The 16,415-nt window shown below is 46.6% G+C and overlaps 1 protein-coding gene across 1 annotated transcript in view; it reads right to left on the bottom strand.

The window, feature by feature from the left end:
- Positions 1 to 16,145, bottom strand: part of LOC135911962 (membrane metallo-endopeptidase-like 1) — a 153,476-nt gene extending 137,331 nt beyond the window's left edge. The window contains exons 1-2 of the mRNA XM_065444334.1: positions 15,979 to 16,145; positions 5,351 to 5,407 (exon numbers count right to left, since the gene is read on the bottom strand). Coding sequence (XP_065300406.1) covers positions 5,351 to 5,407; positions 15,979 to 16,145 — 224 coding nt within the window. The remainder of the gene's footprint in view (positions 1 to 5,350; positions 5,408 to 15,978) is intronic.
- Positions 16,146 to 16,415: the final 270 nt, after the last annotated feature.

Raw genomic sequence — 16,415 nt, 5'->3', positions numbered from 1 at the left:
GAAGATTGTACAGGTCTACGCCCCTACATCCAGTCATGATGACCAGGAAGTCGAAAGCTTCTATGAAGACGTGGAATCGGCGATGGGTAGAGTGAAAACTAAATACACTATACTAATGGGAGATTTTAATGCCAAGTTAGGCAAGAAGCAGGCTGGAAACAAGGCCGTGGGGGAATATGGCATAGACATTAGGAACAGCAGGGGAGAGTTATTAGTAGAGTTTGCGGAACAGAATAATATGACGATAATGAATACCTTCTTCCGCAAGCGGGATAGCCGAAAGTGGACGTGGAGGAGCCCGAACGGCGAGACTAGAAATGAAATAGACTTCGTACTCTGCGCGAACCCTGGCATCATACAAGATGTGGACGTGCTCGGCAAAGTGCGCTGCAGTGACCACAGGATGGTAAGACCTCGCATTACCCTATACCTGAGGAGGGAACGGAAGAAACTAGTACATAAGAAGCCGATTAATGAGTTAGCGGTAAGAGGGAAAATAGAAGAATTCCAGATCAAGCTACAGAACAGGTATTCAGCTTTAACTCAGGAAGAAAACCTTAGTGTTGAAACAATGAACGGCAATCTTGTGGGCATCATTAAGGAGTGTGCAATGGAAGTCGGTGGTAACTCCATTAAGCAGGATACCAGCAAACTATCGCAGGAGACGAAAGATCTGATCAAGAAACGGCAATGTATGAAAGCCTCTAACCCTACAGCTAGAATAGAACTGGCAGAACTTTCGAAGTTCATCAACAAGCGTAAGACAGCTGACATAAGGAAGTATAATATGGATAGAATTGAACATGCTCTCAGGAACGGAGGAAGCCTAAAAACAGTGAAGAAGAAACTAGGAATCGGCAAGAATCAGATATATGCGTTAAGAGACAAAGCCGGCAATATCATTACTAATATGGATGAGATATTTCAAGTGGCTGAGGAGTTCTATGGAGATTTATACAGTACCAGTGGCACCCACGACGATAATGGAAGGGAAAATAGTCCAGATGAATTCGAAATCCCAAAGGTAACGCCGGAAGAAGTAAAGAAAGCCTTGGGAGATATGCAAAGGGGGAAGGCAGCTGGGGAGGATCAGGTAACAGCAGATTTGTTGAAGGATGGTGGACAGATTATTCTAGAGAAACTGGCCACCCTGTATACGCAATGCTTCATGACCTCGAGCGTACCGGACTCTTGGAAGAAGGCTAACATAATCCTAATTCATAAGAATGGAGACGCCAAAGACTTGAAAAATTATAGACCGATCAGCTTACTGTACATTGCCTACAAACTATTTACTAAGGTAATTGCAAATAGAATCAGGAACACGTTAGACTTCTGTCAACCAAAGGACCAGGCAGGATTCCGTAAAGGCTACTCAACAATAGACCATATTCATACTATCAATCAGGTGATAGAGAAATCTGCGGAAAATAACCAACCCTTATATATAGCTTTCATTGATTACGAGAAAGCGTTTGATTCAACGGAAGCATCAGCAATCATGGAGGCATTACGGAATCAGGGTGTAGATGAGCCGTACGTAAAAATACTGAAAGATATCTATAGCGGCTCCACAGCCACCGTAGTCCTCCATAAAGCGAGCAACAAAATCCCAATAAAGAAAGGCGTTAGGCAGGGAGATACGATCTCTCCAATGCTATTCACAGCATGTTTACAGGAGGTATTCAGAGACCTGGATTGGGAAGAATTGGGAATAAAAGGTAATGGAGAGTACCTTAGTAACTTGCGGTTCGCTGATGATATTGCTTTGCGTAGCAACTCAGGGGACCAATTGCAATGCATGCTCACTGACAAGGAGAGGCAAAGCAGGAGAGTGGGTCTAAAAATTAATCTGCAGAAAACTAAAGTAATGTTTAACAGTCTCGGAAGAGAACAGCAATTTACAATAGGCAGCGAGGCACTGGAAGTCGTAAGGGAATACACCTACTTGGGGCAGGTAGTGACGGCCGATCCGGATCATGAGACGGAAATAATGAGAAGAATAAGAATGGGCTGGGGTGCGTTTGGCAGGCATTCTCAGATCATGAACAGCAGCTTGCCATTATTCCTCAAGAGAAAAGTATAAAAAAGCTGTGTCTTACCAGTACTCACCTACGGGGTAGAAACCTGAAGGCTTACGAAAAGAGCCCTACTCAAATTGAGGACAACGCAACGAGCTATGGAATGAAGAATGGTAGGTGTAACGTTAAGGGATAAGAAAAGAGCAGATTGTGTGAGGGAACAAACGCGAAGAAATGACATCTCAGTTGAAATCAAGAAAAAGAAATTGCCATGGACAGGACATGTAATGAGGAGGGAAGATAACCGATGGTCATTAAGGATTACGGACTGGATTCCAAGGGAACGGAAGCGTAGCAGGGGGCGGCAGAAAGTTAGGTGGGCGGATGAGATTAAGAAGTTTGCAGGGACAACATGGCCACCATTAGTACATAACCGGGGTAGTTGGAGAAGTATGGGAGAGGCCTTTGCCCCGCAGTGGCCGTAACCAGTCTGATGATGATGATGAGGTCATGAATATAATCGTGGTCTTCACTGCCGATTCTTGTAATTGGTTTCGCTTGTCCGACAATGATTCCTTGCTTGTTGTCACATGGGTGATGACTTTTGTAGTCTAAATATTGCTGGCTATTCGTAGACTTCCGGTAAAGTGTCGTCAGTTTTCCGTTTTCTATGTAGACCGTCAAGTCGAGGAAGTTGATCTGACGGACAGTGGTGAGCTATAAATTTCATGCTCGAGTGAAAGCGGTGGAAATGCCTAATTAGGTCGGCTAACGCGCTTGTGGCGTATTTCGATATTACAAATATGTCGTCAATGTAACGCAGATAGGTGTGGGGTTTTAAAGGGTAGGATTTCATCAGATCTCCTTCAAGCTGTCCCATGAAAATGAGGTGGGAGCAAATGATGTTATCATGTGCCGAAAGCTTGCAGGTAGTGAATTAAATCGAAATGAACATAGTTGAGCGGGAGAAGTAATTTAAGGTGTCACGGTAAACTTCAAGAGCGCGCGCTTGAGGATTGACTGCGGGGGACTTCGATGTGGCTTTAATCCCTTCACTCATGGGTATATTAGTGTAAAGGACACAAAGATCGAAAGTGACTAGAACAGCGCGGTAATAAAGGATTTGGTTGGCGTTGATGCTGTCGATAATCTGAAAAAAGTTCGGCGTGTTTTGAACAAAAGATGGGAGGGCGGTGGGGATGTTGGACAGGTGGGGATTTAAGAATTTAGATAGTGACTCGGTATGGTTATATTTCGCTCAGTTTTACACACACGATATCAAGGAAGGACAGGACGTGGACGGACGTAGCGCAATCAGATGTTGTGCTACGTCCTTCCACGTCCTGTCCTTCCTTAATATCGTGTGTGTAAAACTGAGCGCAATGTAACCATGAACGTTCAGCAACTAGCCCCCTTCATTGCTTTACTCAAAAGTGATTCGGTAGGTGTGTTAGACACTATAAGCCGACCTGGGATCTCTGGTGTAAATATTTCTTCTACGGGAAGTTTATGTGTTCTAGGAAGAATATAAAAGCGGTCTGCTTCTTCGTTCTTGGGCATCACGAAGCGGCATTCAGATTGCGTGATTAGTTCCCTGGATATTAGCTCCACTGTTGTGCTTTGCACACTATTGCTGTAGTCTGAAGTTAGGTTAGAGTCGAGTTTTGTGTTAAAGGTGTGGCTGCTCATTTGTTTGGAGGCATTGTTCCTATACTTTTCTATTGGCCAGATTAGGATACTGCCAGCTTTGTCTGCTGGGTTTGGAACAACATTTTTATGCGAAGCATATTACGAGAGCTCAACCCAGCTCCTCAGGCGCGGCGGTGTCGCCTTCAGTACCACGTGACACCGTGACGTCACGACAGAGGAGAAACGGGGCTCCAACTCGCGCCGTCGCTCGCGGCGTCGCGGCGGTATATAAGCAGCTGCGCTTGCCTCTGCTAGACACTCACGAGGTGAGATGCCTCCTGGAGACAGAGCTGCTCGTTGGAATGAGAAGCGAAGGTTGCGGCGTGCTACAGAGACTGATTTTCTAGGTGGCTTTGGCTCAACTCTTGCAAGATGGGCTGGGTGGGAATCGAACCAGGGTCTCCGGAGTGTGAGACGGAGACGCTACCACTGAGCCACGAGTACGATGCTTCAAAGCGGTACAAAAGCGTCTCTAGTGAATGCGGTGTTGCCTTAGAAACGAGCTGTTTCTAAGGCTCAGGGGTGCGTCGCTTGCTCAGGCGCACATTTCGTTGCCGCGCCGAACGCTGCGTTTCTCGACGCTCACCGCGTCCAATGCGGGGCGCGTAGTAGCTGTGCCGTAGCCCATTGTCTTACACCCCTTGGCGGGTCGATGGGAACGCTGTCGCGTTCCACTCTTGAAGGCGAAGCAGGGTAACGCATGAGTTGTTTCTTCGTCTAGCCGAAACAAATATAGCCAAGCAACAGTAGTTCACCAGGCTAAAAGTGGTTCAACAACAAAAATAAAGGCTAGTATGCTTCGCATCCCGGGCTTAACCTTAGCTAAGCCACAGCCATTTTTCTTTCCGCGAGTTCTTTATGAATTTAGTGCCAAGGGGAGAAAATTTCTGCGTTTCCGGCGATACCGAGTTGACTGTAGAATTTCCTTTGAGATTAGCTTTATGCATAAATCAAAGTGTTGGCACTGTTCGGCTTCGGTGTCCACGTGCTTCGGTGTCCACAGTCCCTATCCTGTTTCCCTACGTCTCGCCTATCGAAAAAGGACTCCTTGGTGCGCACGCGTCCTGAAAACTGCTATACCTTTGTGGAGTTTGTATCCATTCACTGCTTTGTTCGTGGGACAAAACGTCAGACCACATTTCAGGAGATCAACTTCATCGGGGCTTAGACTCTCGTTTTGCTCAAAAACAAAGTAAGTAGCACAATGCCAGCGGTTGAAGTGGTCGTCCAGGTGTGAGCAGTTATCTTTCCCCAGTGACTGAAGGTTCTCTATAAAGCTTGTACAATTCAGCAAGCATACCGGTTTACTGGGTTGCGAGTCAGCGCTTGTTTCTAAACTCTGGGTTTCACTCATTCCTCGTGGGAGCTGCAGTTTTACAATGAACATCACAGCAACCCCCAGGGCTGTTGACATAGAATGCGATGTCGCCTTGCAACTCGCAGCCACGTGCAGCTGCTATAATCATGAAATCATGGTGCTCATCTGTCTTGAAAGCTAATTTCACATACATCTTTCAACAGGAAGACCCAAATTTGCTGCCTGCGATCTTTTATTATTCCGAGAATTTCATTCTCTGTAGACGCCAATACAAAATAAGGCCTCAAGTGCGCGCATCGCGGCAAGTTCGATGGCTACGTACAGTGAAGGCTGACGGATATGGGCATCCATGCGGACTCGTCCCGACTCGGGGGGCACCCTGAAACAAACAACAAAAACTCAGACGTCATCAGACGCTGCCGATGAGCCATCGGTAATTTTTTGGCCAACCTTACGGGCTTGGCTGAACCTCACTCATATGGTGACACGCAAAGTTACTTAAGAAAGGTGCCTTAGTACCGTTTGACGTTTTCATTATGTACTAAAGATGCAAACGGCCATCTATAGAAAATCCTACTAGCAAAGAAAAAAAAGGGGGGCATTCAAAATACGAAGGAAAGCTTGTGATGTGATAATGTGGGCAGGCGAGCCACGCTCCCCGAAGCAGCGACTATCTCATTTCCTTGACCAGTGCCCACATTTATTTCCTGATGTCTCTTATGCCGGAGTTGAGGGTGCATGTGAAATTACCGTCAGGGCTCGTACATTTTTATTTTTTCTCTGTCAAACGCAACTTGGCTCATGGAGCTGCGTAGCGTATTCCCAGTGGCGGTGTTGCGCTTTGCATTTCGCGGTAGTCCCATTGTTTGCATTGTTTCTGGCTGTTTGTGTGACGGTCATGACACCGAGGCTATACGTGTGATGTCACTGTTGCTTGCAAAGATAGACTACTCTCAGGGCACCTGGGCTTTTGTTTCAATTTGTTGCTGTTTATGTGGAGTACATCACGGTAACACTTTGCAGTCACGGTCGGCACCGGCGAGCCCTATACAATTTACATTTCTCTTTGCAAATCCCAAACCTGATGTGCAACGGCAGGCAAATGGCTTCAGATTGCTTCATGTCAATTCAATCTCCAATCACAGAAGACAACAACACGTAACTTCATCCAGTGTCGTGGAGGTGCCTCCGAACGTCTCATCTCAACATTCACCGGTTGCCATCGACCTTAATTGGGCCTCACTTCAGCCGTATTGCGAAGGCTGAGGTGAGTTGCTCAAATTTAACATAAATTTTTACCTCGTGGTCTGGTATTCAGTTATGTTACCCACGCACAAACCTCCGTGTACCTGTGCTGATGGCTGTGATGCAGATCGCTCAAAACTATGATACAGCATATTACCTCCGTATAATACTTCCCGAAAACCTTTGTTCAGTAGGAATAGGCAGTTGGGAAATATGGTAAACAGTTCCATAATGTGTGCCCTTCTGTTCGTTTTGTCCGACTTTGTTGCGCTTTAGCTACTATGAAGCTCCCCAACTCGCCCAATTTTCCATCTTATTGCATGGTACCTTAAGTTGTCCTCTGGCTTAAGCTACCTATTGGTCTCGGCGCAATAGATGGCGGCGCTGCTAACGGCGTTGCGGTGACATCAGCTGATGGACGGAAAAGCAAGAAAAACTTTCATCTGCTGCGCTCTGGCTGGAATAATTGAATTTTTATTCATGTCCTTCTGCCCTAGAGAGATATGGAAAGCAAAGTGTTCTAACGCTGTAGCGCTCTAGAGCGCGATGTAGCTACTGTCTGCATTTTTGCAGTCCTAATTTGTGTGGGATTTTGAGGAAAGAAATGGTAGGCACCCTAATCAAGTACTTAGGTGTCTCTTAGTGCGCTCGCACCTCAGCGTTTGTGTTCTTCAGCTTAAGGGAGCGAACGTCTCCCCCCCCACCCTCCCCCGGTATGCGGGCGAGGAGGGAGCTAAGCGCTCGCCACGTAGTGGGGCGTTCCCCCCTAGCGAGCGACGCATGAAGCGCACCTAGGTGCCCTCTCCGTTGCTGACGTCAGAGCATGTAACCAGCGCGCGCGCTGCTGTTGCGAGAAATCGAGCAAGCAGGTGAGCGCCGTGAGAGAACCGAGTGAGGAGGGAGTGGCGTCACATCCAATCTGCTAGGCAGATTCTATGCCAGGGAACGGTTTTGCATTAATTAGCAAATTAAATATGAGGCCACCTTCTTGTGTGTGACGTCACTATCGACGTCATTACTGCCACTTTCTACTACCGGGTTTTGAGGTATTTCGCCAAAGTTGGGCTCGCATGGCGGGTCTCTAAAGTCTAATCTACGATCCTGTGCGTTGGTGTGCGGATATCAGTGATTTCTGATAAATTCTAATAATTCCACACACTTCAGCAACTGAACTTTTAACTAACGCTCTAATATATCTGTAATGACACCCATGAGTTTTGCACTGCGCTATCCTTTTTTATATATTTGTCAGATTTATTTTGAATTTACTCCCAGGTCATCCCAGGCGGTGGACCGGAAGTACTGCGAAAGAAACACAGTGTCGCTCGATGCTCGAGTTGCCAATGAACGTTATAATTCCGTACGCCTTTCTTGGCCTCAGCCATCACGATCGGGGACTCGATTTGTGCCATATATAGCACAAAAGCATAATTATACAGCTTTATATACACAATCATGAGGCAAAGAAGTTGAAGGGCAAAGAAGCAATGAAAAATTCTCGTAACCCATCGCACGATGAATGTCGATCATAGTGCGAATACTATGCAAATGTTGTAGTGACACCAAATTGCAACCGCCGATGTGAATCATGTACGAGGCGTGTATGCAGCCAAGCTACTCACTCACGCTTCCCCCTATGATCACGCTGAGCCATATACGTATAGCGACGGCGCCACAACGTGTGCGCTTGGCGTGTGTGTGAATACAGGTGCTGACAGGATTGCACGAATATATAAATGACGTGGGCTCCATTCCGCGCAGCGCCTGAGGGGTTTTAAAGAATTTTCTGTCATTGAAGAGCGGCACATAGTCAGTGTCATATACCCTTGACACAAATTAAACCGACGGCTGGCTTCGAACCTGATTCATTTAGCATAGCAGCCGGATGCCCTACTCCTCTTCGAAGCACTACGAAGTGACCGATGTTGGCGGAAAAGCAGTTTAGACCGACCGACCGACCGACCGACCGACCGACCGACCGACCGACCGACCGACCGACCGACCGACCGACCGACAGACAGACAGACAGACAGACAGACAGACAGACAGACAGACAGACAGACAGACAGACAGACAGACGGACAGACGGACAGACGGACAGATCGACGGACGGACGGACAGACAGACAGACAGATCGACGGACGGACGGACGGACAGACAGACAGACGGACGGACAGACAGACAGACAGACAGACAGACAGACAGACAGACAGACAGACAGACAGACAGACAGACAGACAGACAGACAGACAGACAGACAGACAGACAGACAGACAGACGGACAGACGGACAGACAGACAGACAGACACACAGACAGACAGACGGACAGACGGACAGATCGACGGACGGACGGACAGACAGACAGACAGATAGATAGATAGATAGATAGATAGATAGATAGATAGATAGATAGATAGATAGATAGATAGATAGATAGATAGATAGATAGATAGATAGATAGATAGATAGATAGATAGATAGATAGATTGCTGGAAACGTGGGAGTCATTGAAGGCGAGGTAAAGTGCCAGTCAGGAGCGGGAGTGTAGAGACGCTGATGCAGCAAAGGAACTCGTCCTGAATATCTTCGATCGGTACAATATGGAAGAAGAAATATTCAAGTAGTACGGCAACATGCAGAAAGGGATGCAATACCGAAGGCGCTACTTATTGAACTGGGCCAAATAAAGATCGGACCGTGCTCATCTAGAATGACTTCTCAAGTTCACAAATAGCCGAAACTCGTGTATTGCAGCCGCGCTCCTCCCTCTCTGCCGCTTCCCTCTGGACATGGCGTGCCTCTTGGCGGCGGTGCCGTGAAGTCAGCCTATAGCCAGTGACACCTACACAATGACCCACGTTGGCGTCAAAGAGGTTAACTGAAGAGAGCAGTGCTTACGCAGTGGTAGGTAACCCGTGGCACAAAACCATGGGCACGCATCATATCTTATAGTGCAGCCCCTTCGGGATAAGTCTAAATTTTTAGACTACACTATATCCGGGATCCGCCATCGTATTTGGTGTAATAGCTAGATATTCGGATAGCCGAAAAGAAAGCTGGTACTACAATGCTAAGAATACTGTTCGAACGAATAATAATATACACCGATCACGTTAACGTCAGTACTGTACACGTTAAAAATGCAAGCCTTAAGAGTAGTTTGAACCATGGCAAGTAGAGAATGAGACATTGCTCAGAACAGTAACAATATTTGGGAAGTGTTCACATAGTCAATAACCAACGTGATTGTACGCAGTCTACAGAATTCACCAGAACAGGAAACCAATCTTGGTACTTGCAAATTCTTTATTTCAGTGTTGCGCCCGAGAACATAAACGCAACTCCATATTTGCGCGAAAGTGAGGCGCATGTGAACGTAGTTCTACTAAAGGAAATACACTGTAGAATGATTAAGTACATATAGCCTGGGGAGGGCAAACTACCGGTAAGACAGTTGACATTCAAAGATACTTGCACCAGGGTTCTTCATTATAACCTCTGCCTTTTGTAAATGGTAATGCGCGCACGTGAGCTCAATTACATGCACCGGGTGGCCATCGTTAGGCCCCAGCAGCAACCTGGCGAACAGCCGCAACAACGGCAGCACTAGGTGCAATGACATGTGATCCAGACGAGGTGGTGCAGGGGTGAAACTAAAACCAGGTGCTTGTAGTGCTTACTGACTTCGCTTTGCGAGACATGTACAAAGGGGAGAACACATCTTTGATCGGTAGCTCTCGAGAAATGTTGTCTGTCGCACGGAATAGCTAAACCTCGAGGCGTTCAGCAGTACAAAGGTTCAAACGAGAGGCAATAGCGGTGCGATCACATCTCGAAAACAAAGGTAACCGTGGCAAGTTGTGACCTCCAGTAAAATGTATGTAAAAGCTTCTCTATTCCTACCAACATTATTTTGGTATGTACGTTAACATTGCCGTGTAATAAATCTATGTAATTTGGAGATTAAGAACAAAGTCAGGAAAAAAGGTAGACATCTTCATCCCTTCTATGTGTTCTTTGTCTCTTTGGGAAGACGCTGTTTTGTCCACGACCCAAGTCTGCACCTTGTCTTACTCTCTCCGCTTCCCTGCTTTCTTTTTGCGATGCTTTGCCGACTTTACTGTCTCAGCAAATAAACCAATCTTCTGTTTTGGTCTGTTTCACGAAGCTTAGCCTAACCAGAACCAGCGGCCGCAGCACGTGCACATGCAAGGCAAGCATCAATGGGGAGTGTAAACATACTGCTGCCTGCATTGCTGTTCATTATCAGTGTTGAGCACAAAGAGTCACGTAGGAGCCACAGTGAGAGCTGGGGAATGCCGACAAAAAAATTCACACAGAAACTCCTCTGGTAGTTGTCCAAGCATGGGCAAACATTGTGCCACTTGCTCATCTCTATGCAGCCCACTGTCGTTATCAGTGTTATGAAGCTTGATCCGACTAGTATCAAGCTTATAAACCCTTATCAGTCACCATTAACCTTATCGGACTAGATCCGGCCCTCATCAACCTTTATTGGTTATCCGCCTTATCGGACTTGATGCGACCCTTATGAACCCTTATCGGTCGGTATCAAACTTAATGGAATTGATCCGAACCTTATCCACTCTTACCTATCCTTATGAACCTTATCGGACATGATACGACCATTATCAATCGTTATTAGAGCTTAATAACAATAGAATTGACCCGACCAATATAAGCCCTTCTCCCTCTCTAGCACCTTATCCATCCGTGTAGAGCCATATCAATTGCGATAATACCCATATAACCCCTCATCCCTCCTTATCATCCTTATCAAGTCATTGAGTGCTTGTCTGTCTGTGATGTGCGACGTGAGGCGCATTAGCCCTCATAACTCGGTGCACGGAGTAAGATAAACAGGAGCGCCGACTCCGACGCCGCGAAATGCATTCGCTCGGGACAAACCGTGGAACGCCGGGGGTCACGCTCATTCCTTTGCTCGCTCACTCTGCTTCTCGTCACGGTCTCGCACATGCTTTCTCCTTACCTTCCACTTTCCGCCGGCTGGATGGATGGATGGATGGATGGATGGATGGATGTTATGAGCGTCTCCTTTGGAACGGGGCGGTGGGTTGCGCGACCAAGCTCTTGTGACTACAGTCTTAAAACGATTGCACCCTTTGGAGTGTATATTTGTCCCACAACAACAACCGCCATCTGCTCCGCCCGCGTCTCCCCTCCTGAAAGCTTGGCGCTCGCTACTTTCCTGTCGAGAATGCTGCGTCACAGTAATAACGCGTATGCTGTTCGTGACTGGGAAGTACCGGGCTCGCAGCGTTAGAAAAAGGAAACGCGGGCAAGACAGATGACGATCACTGTCGTGGGACAAGATAAGCCACAAAGGGTGTAAATGTTCCTAAGAGTGCATACTGCCTCATGTCCTATCTACTCTCAGCGCGTCGCGCCATCTGCGAGGCGTGTGTAAATCATTCAAAAGCTTGCTTCCAGATGCGCACACGCTGAGTGGCGGAGGCAGGCGACAACGGCGGTGCAGAACGGGCGGTGCGGCGTGCGTAGAGCGTGTCGTCTGCTAGAAAATCCGACCCTCACCTGCGTTAATTTGACAGCGATCAAACACAAGAAATATATACGCGCAAAAAATAAAAGCGGAAATAAACGCATGGTACCGCATTTCTGCACGTATGCGAAACATGTTTGCACGTTTTTGGAGGAAGCAGACGAAAAATAATGCTGCGCAAGAAGGCACAACAGACGTACTTGTTTTTAATGCCTGAAAGAGCGCGAAAGAGTAGAAATTTTCGTATTCCTCGCTTTGTTTACCATGCATGTCTGCAGCATGTTTATACATGCCTGACGAAATAAGGTATTTTAATACTTATGCACGACGAGAAGAAGAAACAGGAAAGGAAACGATGAACGATGTTACCTGCTGCAAATATCGGTAAAACAAAGGTTAGGGGGAATATTCGCTCTGCATGGCGCCATCTAATCCGCAGCTGCTGCACCAGTGGAGACAAAAAATTGCTGAATATCAGCGACCATTTGCAGCAAAAGACAAAATATGTGCGCGACAGTTCGAGATGCACTTTAGTTTTGACAGGTACTTCAGCGATGTATAGAAATTGCCTCAACTTCGAAAGGCAGCCGTTCCTTCAATTTTGGAGGGAAGCCTGGCACAACTCAATGGTTCATAATGTCAGGAGAAAACAGAAGACGCCGATGAGGAAGGACAGGAGGAGACCAATTTGTCTACAACTACACAAGGTGTGGGCGCCTTCCTTTCTCTAGACACGTGCCGTAAGGAAAATTCTCTGCCTTGCCTTCGAGAGGAGTCCAATAGAAGAGTCGTTCTGTTGACAGCCCGGTAGGAATCTGTTAAGCAAGGGGAATAGTTTGAGTGTGCCTTCAAAGCAAGAATGCGGAAAAAGCGGCACAAGCAGCTCCACTGCTTGAAACGGCAAGACACACTCCCTGAATAGAGATCAAAAGTTACTTTTGCAGGCGATTTTTCTGCATCCAGAAGAAGTCAAGCTTCCACCTTCATGGGACCACTACAAGGTACGAAAAATTGCCAAATCAGATAGTTGGGTGCTGCTCCCCAAGCAGAACGACGGTTTTTGTAAGTGAAGACACAGTTCCTTGTGTAACGAAGTGCAGCTATGTCACGGAAGGCTTTCATGAAAAATCATTCGAGGCATTTATAGTAAACTCTAATTTCAATTACGCAATCGACCTTGAAGCACAACCGACTACCACCGAAGACTTCTAGCGCATGGTAGTGACTACTGACAAGATAAAGATGTGCAGGGGTGGTCCTGCAAAGCAGGAGCACCCCGCTGCGAACGCTCAGGGTGCTTAAGTGGACTCCTTGGTGTGAGGACGCACAGAAGGGGCACAATTTACAACACTGACCAGTGTTCGCACTGTGAAAGACTTGCGGGCACATTGCGTTGCCACGCGATGCCGAGGACAACTTTTCGACGAATGTACACGAAGGAACAATTCACCATATGCTGGAGACAGGATCTCAGCTTCTCTTATGAAGTTCATAAGCAGGAAGCACTAGCAGGATTTCTACATTATCACATTTGAATGAGAATGTGGCACTGTGGTTTGCAAGAGAACCGGGTGACACGGGAAGCTTCGCGAGAAAAGAAGCAAGCGAAGCATCTTTGCAGTTGGTGGATGCTCACATAAAAACAGGGATAAACGTCACCTTCGTGTTATACACTCTTTTTCGCTGTCGTCTCTCAGCGCTTGAGACTACACGAACTGCCGTTATATTCCCCCTCCCATTTTCCTAGTTTTTCCTTCGGTCTTGGTTTCCGTTTTCGGCTTATATTTTCCCTTCATGTGCCTTGTATAACTAGATGCAGCCCACCTTACAAATATCCTGCATTTCGCCTGTATAAAATTAACAAAAGAACATTATACGAACACTTGCTCCTTCTGATAGCGTCACTCCATGAACCGCAAGCGCTATGCGCGCTACAGGCGTCAGGGAATGTGCGGAGCAGACGACAAAACAGATAGGCAAGCAGCAGGCGCGAAAACACCTCTAAACACGACCGTGCGATGTACAACAACAGAGAGACCCGAGCTTGGTCCGCACGCGCTTCTACTTCTTTGGCTTGCGGGAAGACATGCCTCTCCGATCTACTGTTCTTTCCTCATCCGTAGCACCGTCTGGCTAAGGCGCTGTCAAGAAGGAGTCAATTTTTCATAATCTGTCCCTTCCAGACGAGCAGAGTCGGCGCTCCTGTCGTATCTTACTCCATGGCTCGGTGGCCTTTTCGTCGGTGAAGGAATGCCCGAACGGAACGCTCCTCTCGCACTCACCGGTACGCAAAGGGGATGTGGCGTGTTTAGCATTACATTTCCCCAAAAGCAGAACTTTTCTGATTTCTACAATGAACCAAGTCGGCTCTGCGTGTGGTTCTAGAGATGGCTTTTACCACCATCACCAACTATTTCAACAGAGCCTTCATAGCAACAATCTTTTACACATAACTTTTTTATAGTGATTACTCTTACGTTACGGACAGGTTTCGTCGTTGGTTAAATATACAAATGCTTACGCATTTAATATATATCCCTGAGAGAAAATACTACATAAGAGTACGCATTTGTGCTGGTTGGTTCATGATTACGAGCAGTAAACAGCGCTAAACAACAAGACAATGAGAGTGACACAGACAAGAGCGCTGACTAACAACCAAGTGTCTTTTATTCTTTTAGTCAGCATATATATACTCCACCGCTATCTCAAAGCACAGAATCAACAGAATTCAGCAAGCACAGGGGCGAAAAACGCAATTAATGCGATAGGAAGGCAATCTCCTTCGGAAGTAGAGAAATAGAGAGAAGGCTTACACATGCTACGCCGCTAATATGAATGTGGAAAGCTTCGGAAATAAGACGTGCGAGATCATCGCGGTATTTTGACAGATAGGTCACATCTTTAAAAGACGGCTTGCAGCCGCATTCATGGCAATGCAGTGATAACTCACTAGCTCTACCCCGTTTTTGAACTTTGTTGGAGTGTTCGCGCATGCGGTCATTGATGCACTGCCCTTGGTGGCACATAATCTCAATGGAGAGTTTTAGAATAAGGGCCCCAATATGTTGGGGCCCCAAAGAGCTTTGCGGGTGTTAGCTTTGGGGCACGCAGGAGTGAAGAGATTTAGAATAGGGCTTTGCGTTTACGGATAGCATCTTGCGCTGACAGCGCCACTACGGCGTCTAAAAAACGATTAAAATAATTAAATAAGACATACCATTTTATGACATGATTAGTAATTTTGACATGCGTGTATTTGCGTTAATTACAATTTAGAGGTTATTCTTCAAGCAGCAAACAATTAGTTGTGCTTACTTTTGAGCAACAAAACCAACTTTACGTGCCTTCACCAGACAAGCTTAGCCGTGTTAGGCCTACGAGCCATAAAATCCACACTCGAATTCGGAATCAGCGGCGTCTAATGAATCAATCTTCGTAACGCACGCTAGTTGAGAGAAAGCGATAACTGCAGTCATTTCTCCTATCTGGCGAACTTCACGCGTTACCGCGAATCGAACCTAGTTTGGTGTTAGGTTAGAGCCGTCGCTTCGATGGGTGCCGCCATGTTTGTTGACGCAAAGCTTTTGGGAACGCTATTTGAGCTCCCGCTAAATCGGTGAAATAGCGTTCCCTACGCAAAACCCAAACGCAGTTTGCGTCTCGCGCATGTGTAGTGGCTTCGACGCTATTTCTTTTGGGCCCCAAAACGTTTGGGGCCGCTATTCTAAAACTCTCTAATAACGTTGTCAGCAGGGCAGACGTTAGGTTGCTGTTCACTGCCAGAAATAAGGTAGCCTGTGCCATCAAGTCAATCGTGTGGCCTAGAACAACAAAAAAAAGTTGTAGAAGGCGGCACTGACAGATGTTTCTTGGTGACTGTTGTGACTGTGCGGTTTACAAGACTGGTCTTTCATGCAAGCGTTTTTACATCGGTCAAACGGGGCGGTGCATCAATGGCGTGTGTACTTTTCTTGGCTTCACTGTCCGTCGGTTCCATGCGGATGAATCTCAGAAAAAAATCGGAAAAACCTTATTCTGCTCCCACCTGGCGCTTACGTAGCACGACTTTCTTGTAATCTCAGATGTTAACGCTCAGTTAGGGAAATGGGCACCGAAATTTCATTCATTCGCCACATCGCACATATAGCAAATTGTCTTACTTTGCCGAGTTGACAGACGTTCCGAAGAAGGGCAGTCCAGTGCTGAAGTACGTGGACTTGTGCCGAGCAACACAGCGGACAACCAGAGGACCAAACGGTTCTCTTCCTTTTTCTCTTCTTATGTACGTGTGGCTGATACCCACTATGGAGAATTGGCTGATACCCATGTAAGGAAGGAATAATGATAGTATAAACGAAATCTAACTTTCCTATTTACGGAAACTCAAGAATTCAGTGAAAAAGACGAGCAAAAAAAATGACGTAGCCAAAAGTAACATATAATAAAATAATAATAATAACAATAACGGAAGCTGATCTAACTTGGCAATTTCTTTGAATCGATAATAAGTTTCTCAACGGTGGCGCAAATATCCTTATGACTGAAACCGACAGTCGACGTTCCATATAAGAGGATAACGGAAATTGGCCAAATGAGA

The sequence above is a fragment of the Dermacentor albipictus genome, chromosome 1, assembly GCF_038994185.2.
Source record: "Dermacentor albipictus isolate Rhodes 1998 colony chromosome 1, USDA_Dalb.pri_finalv2, whole genome shotgun sequence".
Lineage (NCBI taxonomy): Eukaryota > Metazoa > Arthropoda > Arachnida > Ixodida > Ixodidae > Dermacentor > Dermacentor albipictus.
This window is presented reverse-complemented; position numbering and strand designations above follow the sequence as displayed.